Source organism: Hippocampus comes, unplaced genomic scaffold (genome assembly GCF_001891065.2).
Source record: "Hippocampus comes isolate QL1 unplaced genomic scaffold, H_comes_QL1_v1.1 scaffold174, whole genome shotgun sequence".
Taxonomy (NCBI): Eukaryota; Metazoa; Chordata; class Actinopteri; order Syngnathiformes; family Syngnathidae; genus Hippocampus; species Hippocampus comes.
Window position 1 is genome coordinate 7,162,874 of NW_017805983.1, and position 25,232 is coordinate 7,188,105.

General features: G+C 44.1%; 1 protein-coding gene across 5 annotated transcripts in view; it reads right to left on the bottom strand.

The window, feature by feature from the left end:
- LOC109528536 (nck-associated protein 5) overlaps positions 1-24,082 on the bottom strand; it is a 90,912-nt gene extending 66,830 nt beyond the window's left edge. For 2 of the 5 annotated variants that reach the window (XM_019891265.1, XM_019891263.1), the window contains exons 1-3: positions 23,939-24,082; positions 19,628-19,724; positions 2,180-2,253 (exon numbers count right to left, since the gene is read on the bottom strand). In XM_019891265.1, coding sequence (XP_019746824.1) covers positions 2,180-2,253; positions 19,628-19,724; positions 23,939-23,970 — 203 coding nt within the window. In that variant the 5' untranslated portion in view covers positions 23,971-24,082. Of the gene's footprint in view, positions 1-2,179; positions 2,254-10,166; positions 10,293-12,746; positions 12,873-16,962; positions 17,152-19,627; positions 19,725-23,938 lie in introns of those variants that run through there. The other 3 variants (XM_019891268.1, XM_019891264.1, XM_019891267.1) reach the window with 3 other exon arrangements.
- Between the last annotated feature and the right edge of the window lie 1,150 nt (positions 24,083-25,232).

Sequence of the window (25,232 nt, forward strand, 5' to 3'; positions counted from 1 at the left end):
GAATTGATGCAGCTTTGACTTTAAAACTGGAGGGGTAAAGATCTGTAACCCTTTGAGGGACAGCAGTTTCTACAGTGGACAGCTTGTCATGTTATCAGGTTACAGGGTGCATGGAAGGGTTAGGTGGCATCTCTATAAAATAATCAATCGTGATTTGTTCAGTAAAGATAAGTAACTGAGCAAGAATCATGGCGAAAATCAAACCACGTACATCTTATTGATGTAAGGTATGGAAAGTCTTTCACTAAATGTGAAACATGAACAGGCCTTTGGGTCACTTATTATAAGCATTGTCTGACTTGTCAGGAGATAAGTGATTTCGAGAAAATATGTGATCAAGTTTCAGTGCAAACTAAGACGGTCACAAAGTTCATGGCCTCCTTAAAAACACACACCAGGACCCTGCAAGGACGTTGGGGCCACACAAACAGGCCATCAGGTCACTGACGGAGACTCTTGTGTTTAAATAGGGGTGCAGATGACTTAGACAGAAGGGTCATTCCTTTACGCATCCCTTTTCTTTATTAAGGGGCGGCTTTGCTTAGTAAAGGGGCTGGCCAGTGGTCATCTACCCCCCCGCCACCCACCCCTGCATCCATCCACCCATCCAGAGACCCCTCACCGCCAGGCCCTCTCTGTCCACTCAGGGGGAAAATTACTTTGAGCCGGGGGGAATATGGCTCCATTGAGATGGAGAGAAGGTTCTTTCATAAAAGGGTGAAGTTTCAAAAATTGTCTCACATGTCTCTGGAAGGATGGTTGAGAAGTACAGAGGTGACAAGGTCATTTGGTTGGCATCTCCATCAGTGCTGCGGCCCCATTGTCCTAGAAAATCTTTTCCATGAGAAATGCCCCCAGTCAACCCCACACTTGGCCCAGAGTTTAACTCCCCCACCCATTGTTGCCAGACACAATAAGCATTTTTGAGAGAGATGTGCAGCAAAACTCATCTTGAGCTCAAAACCAAACAACATTGTTCTACTGCCTCTGACTGGAAATGGATTGGCGGCAGCTGCTCAAATCGCCCATCCGAACAACACCTGCCCCAAAGTCTTAAGAAGGTCTTACCTCCGAATGTTGCACTAGTGTGCAATGTTGTAAAAGCCTTGTAGAATTGATGCAGCTTTGACTTTAAAACTGGAGGGGTAAAGATCTGTAACCCTTTGAGGGACAGCAGTTTCTACAGTGGACAGCTTGTCATGTTATCAGGTTACAGGGTGCATGGAAGGGTTAGGTGGCATCTCTATAAAATAATCAATCGTGATTTGTTCAGTAAAGATAAGTAACTGAGCAAGAATCATGGCGAAAATCAAACCACGTACATCTTATTGATGTAAGGTATGGAAAGTCTTTCACTAAATGTGAAACATGAACAGGCCTTTGGGTCACTTATTATAAGCATTGTCTGACTTGTCAGGAGATAAGTGATTTCGAGAAAATATGTGATCAAGTTTCAGTGCAAACTAAGACGGTCACAAAGTTCATGGCCTCCTTAAAAACACACACCAGGACCCTGCAAGGACGTTGGGGCCACACAAACAGGCCATCAGGTCACTGACGGAGACTCTTGTGTTTAAATAGGGGTGCAGATGACTTAGACAGAAGGGTCATTCCTTTACGCATCCCTTTTCTTTATTAAGGGGCGGCTTTGCTTAGTAAAGGGGCTGGCCAGTGGTCATCTACCCCCCCGCCACCCACCCCTGCATCCATCCACCCATCCAGAGACCCCTCACCGCCAGGCCCTCTCTGTCCACTCAGGGGGAAAATTACTTTGAGCCGGGGGGAATATGGCTCCATTGAGATGGAGAGAAGGTTCTTTCATAAAAGGGTGAAGTTTCAAAAATTGTCTCACATGTCTCTGGAAGGATGGTTGAGAAGTACAGAGGTGACAAGGTCATTTGGTTGGCATCTCCATCAGTGCTGCGGCCCCATTGTCCTAGAAAATCTTTTCCATGAGAAATGCCCCCAGTCAACCCCACACTTGGCCCAGAGTTTAACTCCCCCACCCATTGTTGCCAGACACAATAAGCATTTTTGAGAGAGATGTGCAGCAAAACTCATCTTGAGCTCAAAACCAAACAACATTGTTCTACTGCCTCTGACTGGAAATGGATTGGCGGCAGCTGCTCAAATCGCCCATCCGAACAACACCTGCCCCAAAGTCTTAAGAAGGTCTTACCTCCGAATGTTGCGGCGCTCCTCCTCAAGCTGTTTGAGCAGCTCACCAATGCACTGGTTGGAGTCCATGTATTCCTGTCATGAGGAAATGAGAACACTGAGCAATGGAATTCACTTGAACTGGGATAATTGAAGACTGTACATGATTCATAAATTTGAAAATACGTGTGCCAAAAGTCAGCTGGGATAAACCCCAGTGAGAATAAGCCATGTAGAAAATGGTTGGATGGAATCTTCATCTGGAATCTCATAAAGCCCGCTGCTGCACCAGGACCAAATCGCAGGCCACAGCCGCAGGCCGCCAGCACTGAGCTCTCAGTACAGTGGTGCCGTAGATGCCGGCACCGACAGCAACCGGGCTCCCAAGAGGCGGGACCATGGCCACGGCCCACCACAGCTCCCACAGCAGACGACTCCCACCCAGAAGTTGTACATTGAACAAAAAATATACAGAACTGTAATTCAACCAGAAGCATGATTAAGTCTCACTTGTGAGGTGACCGCAACTTCCACAAATGCCAGTGGAGGATGGCAATGATGCTTACCAGGATGCAGCCACATTTTGCTGTTAGATGTCAAAAATCATTGAATGTAAATTTATTGTTGAATCCCTTTAAACATGCAAACCGCATTGAACTATGAAATCGATTGATGATTTTTTTTCTTTCTTTCTTCCAGTTTTTTTTCTTTCTTGTAATGTGTTCATACATTCAATTAATCAATCAAAAAAAATCAATCAATCCATTAATCCATCCATTTTCCGAACCGCTTATCCTCACAAAGGTCGCGCAGGTGCTGGAGCCTATCCCAACCGTCTTCGGGCAGTAAGCGGGCGACACCCTGAACCGATTGCCAGCTCACATCCACACCTAGGAACAATTTAGAGTGTTCAATCAGCCTGCCATGCATGTTTTAGGAATGTGGTAGGAAACCAGAGTACCCGGAGAAAACCCGCGCAGGCCCGGAGAGAACATGCAAACTCCACACAGGAAAGCCGGAGCCGGGATCAAACCCACGACCTCTGCCCTGTGAGGTCGACGCGCTAACCACTGGACCAACGGGCCGCCCTTCATTCAATCAATCAATCAATCAATCAATTCAACCACGAGTTTTGTTTCGTTTTTCTTATGATTGCTCAAGCAGACAAGAGAATTTGATTTGATTTGATTTGATTTGACTTTTTATTTGGTCTCCCGTAGGAGAAACTTGCTGGCTCAAACGTCTTCCTCCCATTAGCAACACAATCCCATAATGATTTCGACTGGCGCACAAAGGCCTTCATTGTGAAAGGGCTCTGTCAGAGGAAATATTTACAGGCGACATCAAACACGAAGTAAGGCCGCCTGAGTCAGTGGTGTCATCAGGCAGCCTGCTCCTAATGACAAGGCACCAGAACACTCCTCAGCGAACATGCAGGAATGCCATGAATGCCGTGTGCTTGTTGTCATGTGGATGGTATTTAAAGCAAAGATTTAAAAACCCTGCTCACGTTTGCAGTGCAATGTTCTATCTTCAGCATGGCTTTAATTCTGACCCCTTTTACGGCAGAGGAGAAAACTGTACCATTACTACCAAAAAAACAGTTACTCACAGATCTGGACTTGCTCAAACTTTACCTCAACCATGTTTCTTGGAAACTTGTGGAAGTTAGTTCTGTAGTCGAACACCATTTAAAAAGTGCATGAAATGAAAACAAAAAAAAAAACATTACATTAAGTGTTTATGAGCAACGGCTCAGAATTTCTTGTAGCAAAGACCTGATGCACTATATTCACTTTTTTACTTTGGCCACCCTCAAATGAAAACAACAGCAACAACAAAAAACATGGGAATAGAATGTTTTCGTTTGTTATCAGTTGTGTATATTATTAAGACAGAGATGACAATCAGATCACATTTTATGACCAATTTATTCAGGTATCCAGATAATTTAAAAGGTTTTGTTTATTTTTTTCTTGCAACTGAAAACCTTTAACCATGACCAGGAACTACTGTTGATAAAACTACCTCTGGTTGCACATCAAGTGATCTTATCACTTCCTCCAATACTTTGCTACGTTCATAGACTGACAACGTTGTTGATAGCCTTCCAATAGACACACACGCACACACATACACTGATCACGGATATGACAGACAAGCCTCGTGTGTGTCAAGATGCGCACTGATAAATCACACATCTTCTGGATGAGCGTACTTTAGACGGATTTGCTTTGCTGATTACAATCTTAATGGGTGACTCGAGAAAGATCTGAAACATGCAGTGTGGAGAAGGCACACTTCAAACCAGCTAAGACAAATTTGCTGATGAGGAGTGGGGAAAATAAATACCTGTTGCTCGATACGCAAGACTCACAGATGCTCAACAGTCACAACAATCAGTTGATAGTGATTACCTCAAAATTGCTGATTTCCATTGTGTGCCTTTAAGTTAGGATGTCCCCTGTCTTTAAAAATACATTTTATTTACTTACAAGGTTATTTCCGTGACCACAGTAAGTTTCCTTTTTTACACATTTGGCTCTCAAAGATTTTTGTCCACATGTACAAATAAAGCATGTTAAGGTCAGCAGTTCCCATAAAATACAAGGTTGTGACCTATCCTCTCCATCCCTTCACCCACGCCTGCCTCGGCTTGCTGGGATATTTCTGACTGATCGTGCCAGCATGAATTCTTGGATAGTAACACCAAACCCTAAATTGCAGCTTTAACAAAGCAGAAAGCCTCAGCAAGTCAATGGGCCAGCCAGTAGAATGCAAAAGTGTTTTTTTGGGGTGTTTTGTGTGCAGAGAAAATATCTCTGCTATCCAAAATCACAAACCAAACATTCACATGGGCCAATAAGGCTTACATCAAGAGCAGACTTCTGCTAAAATGGGGAAAAAAAATCCATCTGTGAATTCAAGTGAAGGACTGCAGTCTGAGAAATTAATTGCAACCGATCTATTAAACGTGCAATATAAGTGTCTGTATATACTAATTGGGATTTCCATGTTCAATTTAACATTCTGACACATGTGTAACCTTTAGCACCTAAAGTGGAAACCACGACAGCTTCTGAGCTTGCAGAGACTCAAAACCGCAGTACAATTATTTGGCCAGAAGTTTTCCCTTCCGCATACAAATAAATACTGTACGACTATTACCACTACTATAACTACTACTACGTATTTTGAAGCTTAATTTTAACTTGACTTCCTGTGGCCCTAAGTTGAGAGTCATATTGCTTGAATTGTAGGTTGGAGGTTCAATCAGTGGCTTGACAAAGTGACCTTATTCAGCAGCAGACGTACATTGAACAAATGCTTCCAGTTCATGGGATATTCTTTTCCTTCCTATACGGCCCAAATGCCATCATGTCAGCCAATACGGATTACCTGGGAGACAAAAACAACCCTGTTCATCCTCTTCAATGGGTTTGGGCTATCTGATGTCCCAACTCTAGCAGCACCTTTTGCTGCGCCCAGCCCAAACATCAACACCTCACCACCATCAAGAATCATTGACGGATTATCTTTCCAAACATGAGCCACCATCAGTGCTCAAAATAGCCCCCCTTGTGTTGGAGTCTTTATCGGGCTCTTTGAGTTGCACAGAGCGCCCCATTCATTCCAGCGGGGAACAGTGGCCAAACTGTTCACGGGGCAAACCGCACACGGGAAATTGGGAAAAGGAGTTGAGGAGTGAAAGTGTACAAAAACCGTTGACGCTCTTGTAGGATGGGCATTGCCGCATACGGTGGATACCCATACTAGCTTGACGGTGCTGCTAATTGTGTTAAAAAGGCCACACTTTAAATACTGTCATTAGAACACCTGTGCTATTCCTTCTAGGACTTTAAGTAATTGCCCAATTCACACTCGCTAAACTGAATGCACGGTCTGTATTTATGTTCCTACTTTAAAAATATGCGCTGAACCTCTCTGTGGATGAGGACATGAGGGGTGCAGAATTGCCCAGAGTTTTACCAGCCCAGGTTTTATCATCATCTGGGGACTCATATTCTGCCAGGTGTAGTCACAGTGGGAGATTTTGGATAGGGGGGTGGTGATGAAAGATATGAAAAGCAAACGGGGAGCTGGGTGGGGCGAGGAGGTGAGGCTGGCTGCCGCGACTACAGAAAGAATCCTGGCCTGAGAGCAAAGACAAGAAAGGCTGTTTGCCCCCAAATGAGACGCCATCTCAGCATTCCAATCATGACTTGGAAATGAGATGAAGGCGAAAGTGATAGAGAAGGAAAAGGGCAGACCGAGCTGAGTGATGCCAAACATATTTTTGCCTTTTCACTTTTGAAGTGCGAAGTAAGGCTTCTGTTTAGCATTTCATGGGAATAAGGCACACCTTACGGAGAAGGTCAAATTGTGAGGTGGCACCGTGAATGACTGGTTAGCACATCTGCCTCACAGTTCTGTGGTTGGGCGTTCAAATCTGGGCTTTGGCCTTCCTATGTGGTGTTTGCAATTTCTCCCAATGCTTGTCTAAGTCTCCCAAAATATGCTTGGTGGGTTCTTTTAGAGCTCTAAATTGTTCTAAGGTATGAAGGTAAGTATGAATGGGCCCTGTGATTGTCTGTCGAAGTTGTTGGTATACCATGTCAGCTGGGACAGGCTCCAGCTCACCCTTGACCCTAATGAAGTGCTGTAGAAAATTGATGGATGGACCTTTGTGGTTATTGGCAAACAGTTATTACAGACCAAGGTGACAAGCAGTTGCAGCAACAATCAGGACTCCAAGCATATCTTCTTGCAGGGCAGTTCCCAACTGAGCTTGATCTTAGCCCGTGTCTTTTTACGCCTAAGTCTGATTGATTGCCTCAGCCCTTTTATGCGCCAAGCTTGTCAACCCAGGTGTCGGGCAGATGGTGTGGCTGCTCTCAAATATTCACATCATCTCCAACTTCACCCAGCTCCTTGCCTTGGAATTAAAGAGTGCTCATTTAAGCTGCCACAACCTGGAACAATTGAGCATTCGATGCTGTGTTTTACCTTGACCACCTGTGCGTTTCCGGTCCCGGTTGACAATGCTGGAGACGCTACAGTTGTGAGATTGCTTCGGGAGTAATATACAAATAGCAATGAGAAAGAGATGGGTTGTGGTGACCTAAGACCCCAGCGACAGGCTTGAGTACAACGATTAATCCCGGGGTCATAAATGATTTGTCATCCTTTCGCTGCAGACGGTGGGGGAGGCTGCAGCCCCCAGGTGTGCGCGGGCCAGCGCCAAAAGGTTTCGACTTGAATGGCTGCTGTAAATCCCTCCCTCCCCCAACCTCCAGGTCTAACTGTAAATAACACTATCCTCAGTCAGCTTTCCATGTTGAATAATACACGCATTGGTTTACGTCCTTTGGCGCACATTTGGCAATGTTCTTTTGTCTGAGCAGCATTCCAAATTCAACACGCACACGACATACATTACAAAGTTTGCACGAATTCAGCAGCATGAACCACTTAGATTGCAGTCTTGGAATTCCAATATGAATTCAGAGCCAGACACGTGCCATATTTACACAATTAATCACACTAAATCCTTGTTATCTTCTCATGCGCAGTTTTATTTTTAGCAGCTACACCAGTTTTAATGTTTCCAGATGCGTGCTGGTGAGGAATTTGAACACAAGGCTGGTTCTTATTAAACCTCCCAAACGGGGTGACATCAGCAGACTTCTTTTTAACTTGGCAGTGAATCATACTTTTCAGTGAAGTGTCAAAGGTCAATTTTATCGATAATACTCCTTTGTTTATAGAGCCCATTTTGAGCAAAGAAACTTTATTTCGATATGTTTGCGTTCCAAAATTTCCTAGAGCACCACAATCAGGTAATTACACCGCTGCTGTGGGAAAATGTTGCAACGCAAGGACCCAAACTTCCTTTGCTTAGGCCAGCTATTTGCTCTTACAATAACAACACTGTTCTATCATTACTACATGTTTACTCAGCTAACGCTTTTATCTGGGGCAACCCCCCCATTGACCCCCTCACCCCCAGCCCCTTCTAGCAATTTATTCTCCCATTCTCTGACGCCTCTGGAAGCTATTTCTCAAGCGGCACTGGCCAACGGGCTGATTGAAGTGAGGTAGCAGCTTCTTTCGAAGGCTTTACAATAGCTCACCCATCAGATGCCCTCTACCCCTGAATGCATTACCTTCAGCATGAGCTGTTTGCCATGGCATTGTACATCACACACTGGGCCATTCTGCATTGTTCACTTGTAGGTCACAAGTTGCATCAACCACATGGGGTGTATTATTTGTGGAGGCGGCCAAACACGCACGCCATTCGCTACACGGTGAGCTGTGAAACATCCACAGAACATATGGTAAGGAGGATTTTTCAGTCTGGCCTCAAGCTACATGCATTCTGTTGAGGCAAAAGGTTCTGAGACGTGTTGATTTATGTAGGTCATCCTCATCCTTCTTCTCATCTTTAAGCAAAGAGAACACCTAAGAAACCAGCAAAATTGAGATTTTTTTTAATTTTTTTGGATACATGGAAGTTGCCAGCTACTGCAGCTGTAGTACCAGATGGATGTTTGGTCACAGCTTGATAGCCCTTGGGTCCTCAAAATTGTCCCTCAGTGACCGCTGTGGCCATGTAGAAAGACAATCATTGACCACTGACTCTACACAATCAGCCCCTGGGCATCACCCCATCCTACACAGAGTATCCCCCTAGACACAAGTGTTCACCTGGGGCCCGGCTCGCCTCATAAAATCCTAATCACCATTCTGGCCACAGCAAGTGAGCACGCCAGGAAATCAAGGAGTGCCACGAGCGCATCACCATAAACATGAGTGATTGAGTCATGAGAGGCACACGTCTCATACTGTGTCCTCTGAAACTAACTCCATAAACGCCCACGTGGACAATTGTTTCTGGATGTGGATGATATTGTTTTTTTTTTCTTCTGTCTTTGACATCTACAGCCATCGATTCATCTTGAAAACCAGTTATGGAACTTTATCAAGTACATTTAGCGTATATCCTTTGACTCCTATGCTGGGCAGTGTACTTGGAAGATGTAGTGAACCGTCACGCTACATTAATGAAGCTTCACTGCAGTGAAGCTACCCACCAGAAAAATGCACCAAGCTTAGCTAAAATGTAATGACATAAGTAGCTAAACTACATCACATTGAGATGGCCGCAGTTAGAGAGGGGCACTTGCGCCATTGTGGGAGTGAACACATCCACAGCTGATTTGCTTCCAGGCCAGTGGAAGCCATGTAAAATTCAGCACAGGTGAGGTGCTCGGTCTACACTGCGGAGCATAACGGACTCACTGGAGTCCATGTAGGAGATTGGCATGTTAAGCTACGAGTAGAAGGAATTGCAAGATCTCCACTTGTGGATGCTGTGAAGTGGCCCGCCGTCAAGTGAGTACTCGGAGCCCGCTTTCCATTCCGTATCATGTGCCCGTGTGGGACAAACCCACCATGGGGTTGAGTTAGGGTTAAGGTTAGGTTACCCAAACCCAAAACCTTTGAGGATTTTCCATTTATACACTGTCCAGGCTGGGCATCAACAAGACGAGAGGTAACTAACGTCACATCAAGGGAAGAGATGCATACAAGGTTTAAAACCGCCTGGGAAATGTTGCAACAGCGCTAGGATCATGAAAGTAGCTTCATTATTAAGAGAGTGATTTGATTCAGAATAGCAACATTACGACCAAACTACAAAAAAATATATCATTAAACTAATAACACCATTTCATCTTAAAACTGTTTAAATCACTCATGTATTTAATTTTTAATACAATTGCTTCTCAAGTATCAATCGAATGTGATTTTCTTGGCCAGAAATATTGCATTCAGTGTCAAGTTGTACATACCGGTACATGGATTTTCCTGTCATCATTAAAAGTGTCTGCTTTAGATTTTGTTTTACTGCTTGCTGTAACCACATTGTAATGATTCCTTTAAAGTACAACGTTAGTTTTGGGAGCATATTTTACAAAAACGAATGTGTCAAAATGATTTCTTACCTGCAAGTGAGATGGAAAATTAGGAGATCAATGTCATGAAGAGAGAAAAGCAGGTTCTCCGCAACACCTTGTTACATGGCAAATGCGGCGCCACTTGAGTCAAGACAGACGTCTCAGTTTATGATGTCTCAGTCGTGCTGCTTAGCATAAAAGCACTTTAGCGAGAAATTAAGGGAGCGGTGCCTGCTATGAAAATAACTGCTTTCAAAGACGCCAAACAGGATTTTAACCATTTTCACAATGCGACATACAGGCCAACTCTGCACAGGCTCAATCATAAACATGCAAATGTGCACTGTGTGACACATCCTGCAGCCACGCGGGCAGGTGATTTCCTGCGCACAATACCGCCCAGTGTGATCCTGCAAGACAGGCTCTCTCCATCGTTTTGTATTGTGCAAATGACCCTTTGAAGCTGTCAACAATGAAAAAGTATACAAGCCCCAGGGACGCTGGGTCAGGGCTACTACAGGGTCAGCTGGGACACACACACACACACACACACACACACACACACACACACACACACACACACACACACACACACACACACACACACACATACAGTGAGCAAACAGTCAATGCTCCAAACTCCAGGGATGCTTAAGCACAACCTGTGTGTTTCATGTATATTTACGCTGCTCGTGCATGTTTTGTCATCACACATGACCTACTGAGTGTCAAAGGTTACAGTATGGATATAAATCATTAAGGTATTCATTTCTGTATGACCACAAGTAGCTGACACGTGAGAAGCACATGCAGTCATCACAAAATAATTCTTATTGCAACTAACTTTATTTATCCATCAGCTTTAATGGTTCCTCTTGAAACTGCCTCTAACAAGGCTGACACTTTTACAAGCAGCATTGCACAACCGTGGCACTACACCCAACATGGCCTCAATATTTGGGAAGTGTGTCTGTGTGCTGGCCTGCGAGCTAATCTATGCAAAGCTCTAAAGCAGAAACACAGTGTGTTTAAAGCCAATAAGGCGCTATCAAAACCAGGGCAGAGTTAATTAATCATCTCGGCATCCTTTTCATAGCCCTCCCATGACTGTCCCAAGGGCGCATGTGTGTGTGTGTGTGTGTGTGTGTGTGTGTGTGTGTGTGTGTGTGTGTGTGTACGTGCGCGCCGCATGCGCACGCACGTGGGGAAGCAGCAGGGTGGTGCAGCTTGCAGCTGGGGGATATTTGCATAGAGTTATAGGGGGTAGCAGATTGCAATGTAATCCTCAAGATACTTCTAATTTGCCAAAATACAAAAAATGAGCACTATTGTATCCCATGCAAAATATGATTTACTGTATAACTGTAAGTAGCAAGTATAAATCATGGCAATTTCATAATTACACTTTCTTGCTTCTATGATTTTAGGACACGTAGTATGACTACAGATGGTAGATTCAAGAGGTAATCAAATAACCTTTAATTTTATTTGTATGGTGCCTGTTGATGCCAAAGGGGTCATCCTGTTACTTTTTTTTCCATTTTCATTTTGCAAGCCAGCTGAAAATGAGGAAAAGTAAGCTTGCTTGCTAAACTGCACATGGAGGACATAAATATCTACGATCGCATGCACTATTAGTGTATGTATAGCTTTCATTGGATTGCCAGTAAAAGCAAGAGGAAAATGGCCCTGGAGGCCCAACAAAGCTTCATTTTGATCCAAACTCCCGAGAAACACATGAGTGACGATACCAATGCTTGGGATGTATGTTGCACCACTCAAGTATTTCAAGTTCAGTGGGTCAGTGTGAATGTGTGAGGAGGTTCAAATTGGGATTTGGAGATGAGGGGGTGGGGGGATGCTGGTGTTCACTGGAGGTAATCTGGGCATGACAGTGAAATAGGATGGAAAAATTCAATCATGCATTACAAGGCTCGCCAGTTCCTGGCTTTTTGTCTCACTCCTTCTCTTTTCACGAGCCATTAGTCACTATTCAGTTCCTGTTAATGTAATTAGACATAAGATATATGGCGTTACAGAGCTCGGCGGAGACTTATAGGATGTCAGTATGAATGCAATACTGCAATCCACCTCTTGCACAAAGAGAAATGAAGCACAGAAATGCCTCTCCGCTCACCCCGTCCCCCCCAAAAAAAGATCAGGTGCCATACTTCTTTTTTTTCCAACATCCTGTCACAATGTTCGTGACAGTCCACACTGCTTGTGAAGACGCACAATCCAGCAGCATGGTCGAGATATGGAGCAAGTAAGGATGTGGCGCGTAATTAGTTGCATCGCAGCTTGTCTGCAAGTGACCTACATTTTTGCTACACAGATACGGTTCCCTATGCGCACAGTGCACCACGGGTAAGATCAAATAACTTCACATAGAAATACTGGAATGTCACTGATAGTAGCCGAACCATAAACTTGCATGCACACTTGCTATCCATCCTCGAGCTCGCCACAAAAATCATCATCCTCTAACCTCCAGCGATTCGCGTCTGGCCAAATGTACGGTAGGTGGTTGTAAATTTGCCCTGACTGAAGGGCACCCTGATTATCTGGCAGCCCCACACACTGCCCCAGTTTCTTCTTCCACGGACGGGATGGAGGGATGACACTCACCGCCAGTTGTTCAAGCAGGGGAACATTCCTGATCCTGTGGACGGAACGGTCGGCAACCTGGCTCATCCTCGCTCATCCTCGCTCCTGTCTGCCACTTGCCTGCTGCCTCTTCTTCCACCTCATTCCCCACTTCTGCCCCAGCTGAGTCTCAGCTGCTGTATGCCACTCTGTGTGGATGTGTGTTTTGTGGTGTGTCCGTGTGTCTGTGTGTGTTGTCGCAGGCAGTCAAGTGTCTTGTCTCAAATCTTGTCTGTCCCCAACGAGGCCACATCAGCTCTATTCAATATTTAATCCTCCTCGTGAGTGAGCTTTAAGTGTTTTCATGTTTCAAATGCAGTGAGCGACAACACGTTGCATTATCATCACCACAATGCGGCTTGTGAAAAAAAACAGCGAAACTTCAAGTTATGAACCTCATTGGTTCCGAGATCCCGTTTGTAACTTGAAACGTTCTTAAACCAGGTAATGTTTGCCATTTAAATTAATGGAAATATAATGAATCGGTTCAAGGCCCAAAACAAAGTTATAATTAGGAATTATTTTTTTAACCAGTGTATGGTTAAACATAAATAAAAATGCAATAAAGAAATAAGTGAAAATATTATGAAACTTCTATAATGAAACAAAGGTTTCTATTGCTCATTACTTTGGCATACTGATCGAGAGAAACACTTTTTTTCTGTTTAAAAAAAAAAAAACAATCATAAACTGGGTCGTCCAAGATGAATTTGCTCCGGATTCCTTCTGGCCATTTTTATCATTTTTTGATTACCTCGCTCACGCTATTACTTTCTATTTGCAGAAGGCAGCACTGTGAAGAAAATGTGACTGCCTCTGGCATCTGTAATTGAGGAAATGTATATATTTTTTTAAATGCTTCATGATTAAATATATTGTAGGCAGGTGGGACAACATTCACGGACGGCTATTTTTGGCGTGATTCCACCAATATTAACTATAATTAAAGAGGTGTGACATTCAATAAATAGCATCCACACTGTGGTAGTTTATGTAAAAAAAAAAATATTTTTTTTTTCAGACTTCTATTAGTCTACCTCGTCATTATTACTGATTGAATGATAGAGGATGCCAGACTTCTGCCTACAGATGCAAATATTTTTGCCTTATGCTGCAGAGGGATAAATCCGGTTTTCAGTTTACAGCAATGCACTATGCAAATTGCCAATTGCCTACACGGTGTAAGAAGTGGCACAACATACATACATCTGCTGATCCATGCCAAGACCGTTCGTACACTGAAATTAGTGCGCAAATACAAGTCTTTTTTTTTTCTTTGAAAGTTTTGTTCAGACTCAAACTTCCGCTGTACGCAGAATATGCCGAGATCACTTAAGAAGACAAAGAGAGAACTTTTATCTGTGTACATCAAATAGTACATAAACTGGGTCCGGATGGTTCATCCTCTATATTTCTCAAACAAATTATAGAAACACTGACAACAGCACTTTTTAAGTCTATGTTCATTTAAAAGCAGGCTCATCTGGAACTGCCTTTACTTACTAAGTGGCCCTTCTTCCTGAATTATTAGACTGCTGTCTGCCAGAGAGCATATAACCTGTTGGCTGTGGCGATGATTCATGTGAGCCGAGAGGCAGGTAGTGTTTTGCTCATGTGACGGGCCGAGCCGGACAAAATTTATGACATAAGCGGCATGGTTAGGAGCTCTTCAGTCGAGCTATGTGAAGCTGCAGGTTTGCAATCTTAACGACACACATTCCTGAAAGTTAATTGTTTTCAGCTAAACAGGGTCCACCCATCTTGTTTATGAAATAGATTGCATTGAATATGTGTGCATCTCAGAGATTGGTGTCTATGTAAAATGTCATTTTATGCACTTGTGCAATAGTTCATCATGGAAATGCTTGCCAGCTATAAATAAAGTTTCTCATCTTGCATCTCATAATGACCATCTCACTATTTTGGTTAGAGATGCTATGCTGGCTCACCAGCACACATTCATTCATCAACTAAAGAAAAAGAAATGAATGAATGAACCTTCTCACACACACACATACACATACACACACACACACACACACACACACACACACACACACACACACACACACACTTCCCTCATTGACAGACATTGACTCATTTACATACTATAAACAAACACGATTTTTGTTGTAGACTTCCTGCCACCACAGCACCACTGGGACATTGATCGGCATTCTGAAAAGAGGAAATGTTTCTTAAAAACCGTGCCAGTCTCTGCTCCCTTAATTTCCCTGTGGTGATAAATAAATGTTTCTGAAGTTTTCTAAATAAAGAATATAATCTGGATAACTGGCCAATCAATCTGCAGCACACAAAGGAGGCTGTCACCGGAAGCAGACATTGACAAGGACGGAGAAGTGTCCGAAACAAATGATTGTGCTTCCTAACTAATTTGTAGACACGGAAGCAGAAAAGATAAGAGACTAATGATAACAGATGCTCAACTTTGGTGACTTTCAGTGAGCATTATTATTGAGGCGAAACACGCAACCTGTAATACGGGTCAGAGATTTCAGTGCCAGGCAGAGGACTGGGTTCAAGTGCATGTGTGCCAAGTTGGGAAGAAAACAGGTCAGTCGTGGTGACAGAGAATCCAGCAAGCTGGAAATGGATGCTGCTACTCAGGCTCAGGATTTAAAGCGTGAGTGACATTTTCCCTATCCAAGTTGTACAGGCAGACCCACTCTAACCGGCTACTCCAGAATCAAGTGGCAGCAGTCAATTCCAGAGTTGGGTCGGGCCAGTAATGAGTTTGAAAACAGGGTCTGAGAAAACAATTGTTCCTGAATGACTCCTTTTCATGTCAGTTTAAACCTCCCTGACAGTGTGGGGACCAATTGGATCTCAACAAGTATTTCTATTGCGAATTCACCCGCCTCCTTGGTTTAGTTTCCAGTCTGCATTAGAGCTAATTAAAAGCTATTTTTAATGCTACTCTTTCATCATTGAAACCTGATATAAAAGCATGGGTGTAAATACTTTTTGTGGAAGATATTGGTTGAGTGACTCCTTATAATCAGTAATACGGAGCTCTTGTGATTACTAACTTCCCCTATCCTCCTGCATAGTGTTTTCACTTTTGCCTCTTGTTATCGGCACACATCAGACTCTAGCAAAGACAAAACAAGTGCAGATGACAGCGCAAGCTAGGACATGCACCGTTTTGACCAACCCCAGGCAGGCTGATGACTTCACGCTTTGAGGAAATACATTCGTCACTGCAACATTGGCGAGAGCGCACGAGGTTCTTTTGGTTAGTCATTTACAACAGGAACTGTAAGGCACTCAATGGAGCGCATGACCTCTCATGTAAGCATTCACTTGGGCCATGGTTATTCTTTCTTTCTTGCTCTCTTTTTTTTTTTTTTTTTTTTAACTAAATAATTTAGGGGACTGTCATAATTACAGTATGTGCAATAAACTTCAAAATCCACGAGTTCAGGTGTATATCAAAATGATTGGTTTATGTGTCCTTGCTTGAACCTCACACTATTCCGCAAGATTTTGTGGAACTGTTCTGCTGTATTTGATCAATCCAGCAAAAATAACAAGCAAAATGAACAATGTGATGAATAAATAATTCCATCATAAACTGCAAGTGGAAATTGCAAGGGCAAGAGACATAATTTCAAAACATTTATTTTTTGTTTTTGAGAGCAAGATTGTATAACAACTACACAGCATATTTTCATGCTCAAGCAATTTAATTGTAGTGCACATTGTAGTGAGGGGGGCGGGAGGGGGATTTGGTCTTGTTGCCATTTGATTCACGCTGTGATTCAACCCCCAGAACATGGTACAGTCCACCCCATCTAATCCGAACATTTGCTGTCATCCTCCACGAAGAAGAAAAAAAATAAACTCATTTCATTTTTACGGTTTGAAGCACAACGGATGCAAATCTAATTAAGATGGATACAAGTGTGCTTCTCTATTATGTGTATGGGGGGGGGGTGCTGCATGTAAACTCCATTATTCAGGAATGCAACGATGGGACAACTGAACCACACATATTCAGATTTTATAGAGATAGATAGATAGATAGATAGATAGATAGATAGATAGATAGATAGATAGATAGATAGATAGATAGATAGATAGATAGATAGATAGATAGATAGATAGATAGATAGATTTTTTTTTTTAATGGGAGCGAATATCCTGATTAATTCACAGACTGCAAAATATATCTCACCTCAATAGAACTTTTGGCCAACTGAGCCGGCCGGTTCCTTGCACGCTTGACCCCCGGCAGCACTTTGTCAGTGACCTGGTTTAAATCTCACTGGCAGCCGCTCACCGTGCACATCCCCGCGTAACGACAAGCGTCTCCACCACAGGCGGATGGCCAGTGATAAAAATAAATAGTGCCGTGAAATCAACCCAGCAACACTGCTCTTATGTAATGCTTTGCCCCAGTTACTCCGTGCCCACACTGGGTCCTCCCCAAGCTGCGCAACCTGATTCAGCTTAGACAATGTGCCCAGCCTTGTTCCTGCCAAAAGGAAGCATGCAGTGTGGTGAAACACATCAGTAAAATGTAGATACCGCTGACTCAGAGTCCACTCCCTTCGCACCTTCCCCAAACACAAAGACTCCAAGTTAATTGTGAATTTAGCCTAAAGCTTTGAGGAAGCCGAGGGCTGGATGCATTCTTGAAGAGGGAGGTGTTCCGAACTCGTGTAGCCCACGTCAATACTCCTCCGCATGGGAGCTGTATCTCAGGTCCGTGACATGTGACTTTTTGGAACAGCCCAGCTGGATGAAGATCTTCCAAAATTCTGTCATCTGTCTTTGCTCACCTCCGTTCTCCTCAATGGAATCAGTGTGTGTACTACCGTTTCATTATGTGTGTTTCTTTTGTTATTTTTATATTCGAGTGTGGCATTTAAGGTACAATTATGTCCATAAATAAGGTCGGTATCGCTTTTCCGAAATTGTCAGCCTTCACTGGCTGAAATGGCCCCATGGTTAGTGGTCACTGGCCTGTCTCAAAGTTCTTACCTTGCATTAGGGAGGAAATGTTTGTAAAAGTTCTTTTATGCGGTGTCATCGGGATTTTGCGAGGCTGGACAGTTTCACTGAGGCCAAAGTGTTTGAAACAGTGAAAGCAAGTCCTTGTATTCGCTACACCTTCAATCTGACCCAGACCTGTCTCCCATTTAAACCTGACCCTGTCCCAGCTATTTTTTAACATGTTACAGGCATCCATCCACCCATCCATCTTCTAATCCACTTACCCTCACTAGGGTCGTGGGTGTGCTGGAGACTATCCCAGCTGTCTTCGGGCAGTAGGCGTGGTACACCCTGAACCGGTTGCCAGACAATCACAGGGCACACATAGACGAACAACCATCTGCGCTCACACCCACACCTAGGGGCAATCTAGAGTGTTCCATTAACCTGCCATGCTTGTTTTTGGAATGTGGGGGAAACCAGAGTACCCGGAGAAAACCCACACAGGCACGGGGAGAACATGCAAACCCCACACAGGAAGGCCGTAGCCGGGATCGAACCCACGACCTCTGCACTGTGATGTCGACCTGCTAACCACCGTGATTAGCGTGCCGCCAATGAGTGAACAGTTGCAAAAAAACCAAACCAAAACAAAAAAAACCCCAAGACCACCAGTTTGAACATAAAATATTTTGTCTTTGTAGTGTATTCAAGTGAAAATTGGTCGAAGAGGATTCACACATCATTGTATTTTGGATTGTAGATGGTTGGCGTGAACTCATTGTAGGCAATATGTTACTGCTTATTGACGAGGGGATAGGAAATAATAAATCCAGTGTTCCAGTATCCTCCACTGACACGACGACGCAAAACGGTGATTCATATTTCCTGCGTAGCAACGACTCTCGTATGCACATGTGAGTCGTGGGAGTGTCTATGGCTCGGGCTGGGAGGAGGGTTGGGTTATATGTGACACAATACAGTGCTTGGCTGCACTTGACATTTCAAAGAGGCACTTGCAAAAAGATTCACCTTCAGTTAACCTCCGGCTACAGTAAGTTTCCACCCCTGATAAATGCCTGTCAATCATCCGGCCACGGCTCTGCTGTGCTTACCAAACCTAGCGCATATGTGCATGGTGTCATACCATGCGAGGGATTGAATGATTGAAAGACTTGGCGCAATAGGACATGTGACAAAACTGCGGTGAACACTCCACTGGAGTCATTTCTGTCCGTTAAACCCGTATGAATCTGAAGAGGCATTTACGTATACTTGTGTAAAGTGACGTGTTGCGCCTTTAGTACACGGGCTCCAAATCCATCTTTTAATACTACCACTATCATGTTGCAATGACAGAAATCATCAATACCATACAAAAGAAAATGAAATATTACAGCACGCATCTGTGTACATCATCCAGCGCGGCTAGAAAGCCAAATAAATGCTGATGCTGTGAGGACCCAACTGAAATCTGATCCAATCGCGAATCCAATTTGAATTATGTGGCTGAGCACTACCGATTCTGAGGATCCTTACGGTTTAGATTGAAGTGTTTACAACACATGGTTACAACACACAGAGGTTGAAATCTAAATGGACAAGCAAATCTAACCTCCCCGTTTACGTACTCAAAGCAGTGCAGCCAAAAGAAATGTTATGACATCAAGATGATAAACTATTTGGAATACAATTTCATGGAGCAAATTAGAAATAAGAATTTAGGTTGTAAATCAGTGCTTCTGATGCTGCTTCAGAGAAGGCCATGCTGGCTCTGACTCCCCACATGGAAAAATGATATTTTCCCCAGAGACTGACTAAGCATGAGACATATTTGCATGCAGATTGAGTGCCTCCTGAACCTTAAGTTCGAGTCACAAGAAGAGAAATTTCATATTTCTTACCAGTGGGCCCGGGGAAAATCCCTTTACTTGCTTGTTACTCTCCACATGTCTGCTGAAGGTTCCTCCGTCCGGCAGTGTCTCAATCACCTGGGACGCTCTGCAGGGAGGGAAAGGGGTGGAGAGAGAGTCATCACCTTGCGTCCGGCAGCGTCACTCTTGTTGAAGTTTTCACCTTCTACACAAGATCAGAGTCCAAGTTCCCTCCCTTTTTCCCCCGGCTTCGCAAAGCTAGATCTTCCCACCCCTTCCACCCACCCTGAGCCCTTTGTTTTTCTAGGCCTCTCCAAACAGCGCTGGGAACCAGTTCGACCTGGCTAAGGCCACAGCCGAAGATAAACACTTCACTTTATGCACACTACTCCTGTACAAAGAGACCCAGCCATTGCTGGCCAAAGAGGAGTCACCACACTTCCTCACTGGCAAAGGAAGGGTCAAAGGTCAGCTGATGGATGTCCCGAGGGCAAAGGCCTTAACAATATGACCTCAAATCTGCTTCGCAAATTCTAATATACCTGGTAATTAAATTATTATAGGCATGATTAGAAGCATCCAAAAAGGCTTCAGATCATGTCATTAGTGTGTCCCTGTGTGGGAGGACCGTCGTCTACGTGCTCTGCGAGGCCTCCACTGCGTGAGTGCACTTGTCAAACATCCTCGCACATCATCATGACACATCCTGTTCTGTGTCACACCACCAAATCCAAAATGATCGACGTGATGCCTCAGTACACGACGATGCGCTTTCAAACCCGCTGCCCCATTTCTAAATGTCCACAGGCGGTCTGTGGAAGCCGACTAATCAGTGAACAGGATGTGAGACGTGCAGCCTTTCAAGACTAACTACACATTGTAGCATAATTACAGTACATGTTTAAAGCTTAGATTTCATGTAAATGAAACAGCCTGCAGCTTCACTTAGTGCAGAGAAAGTGGATGTGTGCGTGCGCTCGCGCGTGTGTGTGTGTGTGTGTGTGTGTGAGTTGTCGTGGTGTTGGGGGCAGCGGTGTCATGGGAAATTGAGATCAAATGGTGTCAGCACTGCACCTGATTGCGCTGACCTGACGCCGAGAGAATGGCGCCTTTTTCATCATGGCACTGGAAGTGGCTGGGAGGAGGTTGCGGACTAATCGGAAGTGATAAGTAAACACATTAATGTGTTCGATCAGATAAGGGAGCTGATAAAAAGAAAACTAATAATATTACATCCTTTGTTGAACAAACCAAACAGTGATTTGCCTCCGCTCGACTTGCCTGTTGGATTTGGAATGTGCAACTAGTTTAGAGACACAGAACTTGGAGGGAATTCCAGTTTCAATAAAAATAGAATCTCTCTCTCTCTCTCTCTCTCTCTCTCTCTCTCTCTCAAAGGGAGAGTTCTGCAGTTTTTTATTGCGTTATTCGGGACTGTCCTCCCTCCCTCCTGATTTCCTGTGATTTACACCTAAAGCAATTATTGGTATGTTAAAGCGGTCTGGCGCTGACCTCCACAGAGTGACACGTGTCGACGCCTACAGCGTGCGCAGCCCCCAGCCGGCCATCCAGCCAGTCGGCGGTGTGGAAAGGAGGCAATCAAAGGAGGCCAGGAGGACACTGACATCTGGGAGTCTTTGTGCTGGAAGCCTAATTAGATACCAGGATGATGGGCGGTAGTTTGTGTGTCAGTGCGTGTGCGCGTGTTAAAGGTTGGTAGAGGGGTCTCTCTTTTTTCTTTTTTTCTAAACATCTGCTGCAGGAACAAGGGGGGAGCCCCAGACAGCTTCAACAAAACCGCGAGGATAATGTGAAGGGATAACAGCTTAATGAGAACACTTAGGACCATGGAGCGCTTGCTTCTCTGAAACAAACCGTGAGCCTTGTGGATAAATTGCAATGAGGCCATGAATATGGATTGGCATGCCTCGGATACTGTCCTTCTGTAAGCTATTCATTTTCGCGCTTTTTGTTGGGATCATTTTCTTTATGATAACAGTCGATTGTCGCGAATTGCACCTTCTGTCAGGGCCACAAAAGTGGATTTGATCTGAACATGACGATGCTTTTCATGTTTAAACACGAATCAAATGGCTCACAACCACCAATGACATTCATGTTTGGATAGCTGTTTGCTTGTACTGGGCTTTAGTTTGGTTCACACAAACAGATCACATGTTAAAATGACCATCTGCATGGGGGAAGCCAAGCCAGAGTGTTGAGGGGGGTCCCAGAGCTAGCACTTACATCTTCACACCACTTTGAAAAGTTCTTGACGAAGAGGCCAAATAATTATTGGTGAAAGAAAAGACAGCTATGCCAGGAATTGAATCGTAGGGTCATCCAATTTCAGAACAGGATTAATTGTGCCAGTGACAGGTCAGCCCAAGTATCCTGACTGTTTTATCCCACACCGTGAAATGTGAATGACTGCAGCGATAATCCATTGGACATCTTTGCCATCTACATGGGGTGGGAGGTGGGGGGTTATGTGGGAGGGGACCCAGAAATGATGCATGGGGGTTAGGCTATTACTTTCCATTCATTGAGTGGGTGACATAGGGTTTAATGTGGAGAGAGAGGGATCCCATCTGCAGCAGCACAGATGGTCCACGCTGATCGGATGTTTCGGGTCCCTCTGCTGGCCGACCCGACTGAGCTTGCTGGATCTGACTTGGATTTATCGGGGCCTCCAATAAATTAAAGCTTAAAAAAAAATTGTGTTTTCATGATTTTTTTAAAAAAACATTTTATTTTCTGTGAGCAACCCATTGGTTATGCTGGATGTTGGCTCTGCATTTTACCAATAAAGCGCTTGTAGCACGCCTCTGCACAGAGGAAACTTTAATTACATTTTAGTATGTAAGAAGTGTGAGTGAAAAGTGGGCCTCACTGTACTAAAACTGCTGAGGTCGATGAGCTGACTCATTTCTAGTGGCACTCACATGTCTTTCATGATCCCGCTTCCCAGACTTGCAGTACAAGGTTGAGAGATTAAAACACCTTCTTTGCATAATGACAAGTGCTTCCAAAAAATTTTCATGACTATTAATGTCTGGGTGTGTCAACCATCAAAGTCAAACATTTGCACACAGTCGTTATACTGTATTGTTACTTCATTTGGAAAAGTAACAATAGACTTTGTAGTCAGAGGTGCAGCAACGACTCAGCAACTTTGAAACTGTAAGAACCAAGCAGACTCAAAGGTGTGATAATGAACAAACAAGGAGATGCGGGTGTGATTATAGATAAACCAGAAAATATACTAGAGATGATGATTGCGCACAAAGTCACGGGTAATAAATTAACCACGCCGGGTGACATGGGTGAGATATTATTTGACCAAGATGGTACAGTTAGTATAACGAACAAACACGAAGAAACGTGCCTGACTGCCGAACACCTGAAAAAAAAAATAATACTAAAAATAAAAAATACATATTCTACTTGAAAGCAAAGATACTGGATAGACCTTTATAGATACACCTTTGAATCACCAGCACCAAGACTCATCATTGTGCTCCTTCATCAAACCAATAAGCTCAACTCTCTCTCTGTCAACTCTGTTTGGATTACATCATCAATATCTCAATATTAGTTTATGGCTAAAGCTCCTCAAATACAACCCACGATGTACTTAATCAGCGCCCAGAGGCCCGACTAAGATGATTGACTGAACCAATTTCCTGAGCAAATATCCCTCAAAGAAACAAAGATCTGCTACCAAGAACATGTTAAGTACATGCTGTTCAGTCAGGAGCAAACAGATTAAGTTGAGACTTTGAGAGGAGAAGGAGCAATTGAAAACTCAGCCGAGCAACACGACTATGATCCTGCTTCAAGTTCGAACATATACTGCCAGGGTCCAGACGGGATGAAGAGGGACTTTTCCCTACAGCTTCTGGTTGGCATGAGGGCATCAAGTGGAGAAAACTTGAAGTGAACATGATTCTAGCAGATGTCTGTTGAGAGCTGGAGAAACAACAGCACAGCATGCCTCTCACTGGATCAGTCAGGAAGAGCTTTGGTCCGAGTGGGGAATGTGACTTTAAAAAACTACCAAGGCCATAGCGCAGAGATGGAGCGTTGAGAACTGGAATGGGCATTAGTTGAAGAAACGCAACTAGATAGTTGGACAGCAGGCCAGAACAGGCATTTCTTATTTCAATGCTTAACTTTAAAAAAAAAAAAAAAAGGATAGGATGTTGACGCCAGGCGTTATTTGTTAAGACATTCATTCAAACTTAAACCAAAAGGATGTATGACACATACTTAGAAAGCATGAAACATGTTTCTACTCACAGAAAGCCGGAATGCAAACTAGCTGGAATGCAAACTTACTCTGCGCCGGCGGGCTGGTTGGATGCCTGCATCTCTGGAACTCCCTTGCCCTCAGTAGTGTTTGGGTTCGAAAGACAGAGCGATGAGGTGGAATTCCCTTTGATGGCAACTGAAAACAAGCTGCTGCAAATTCTCCAGGAAGCGTTGCAGGTCTGTGGGGTTGTCTGCAGCAACACCCAATGAGACTTGTAAATACACACCAGGAGGGCGGGTTGGGGCGGGAGAAGAGTGAGGAGAACTTCCACATGACATCACCAGCAGCTGTTGACAACTCTGTGTTGATGAACTCCAGCGTGGTCGAGGTACACCGCAGAGTGACAGATTCAGCGCACGTTTGCCAGCGTGAGCTTTTTTTTGGGAAACAAACACACAAAAGCATTAGGCCTACTATGCTTGGAATTCCTTGACTGGGGGACAATGTGTTTTTCTTTGTGATATGAGCTTTCCTTTTGGGGAGTGCCATGTGTTTACACAGTCTGGGAGCTGCTGAGCTGTTTTCCTGACTCACATGGCTGCCGCTGTTGCATTCCTCAAGCGTGTTGGCTTGGCGGTCTAAGCGTGTTTGTCCTGCATTGCCTTCTCATTTAAATGGACGCACATGACTCCGAGCTTTACTGCCAAGTAGATCTCTTCACGCCGGCCGGGAGCCACCGGAGCTTTGCTTTTCATTGGCTTCTCTGCAGGGTCCTGCATTCTTCTTTGCCATCCACCCGTCACAACCACAAGGGTGTGCAATGAATCTCATCCCAGATGTTATATTTGGTGTCTTTCAACTTCTCCAAGGATGCACATTAACTTCAAAACAAATTGCATGTTTGTTAGTTGTTACTGGATGACAGAGGCAGCTCGCTCTCAGCTGCCCACTGCCTGGCTTGCGCAACCGCGGCGAACAAACGGTCCACTTGAGCCCATCTTTGGCACATTCCACTCAATCATCGACACAGTCACTGTGACCGTGATTCCATTCTCTTGTTGCATTCTTGCCCCCGAAGCTCACTGCATTGTGACAATATTAAGTCAGTGAAGGACACTGGGAAAGATACAATATGAGACTTAGTGGCAGTCAAAAGGTCATCTTTGCAACAACAACAAAAATATGCTCTGTGTCTGAGCTTAGCCGGTGCAAGCGCGCAGTCATGAGCTACGGTCGGCATTCAATTCCAACGAAATGTCATCAGCTAATCGCATAATAAAGGTTGTATGACATTGACTGGAATGTAGTTTAATACTGTGGGAGACCAACAACAATACTGACCGTGGTGTTTCCACTTTGGATTTTCTTCTAACTTGTTCT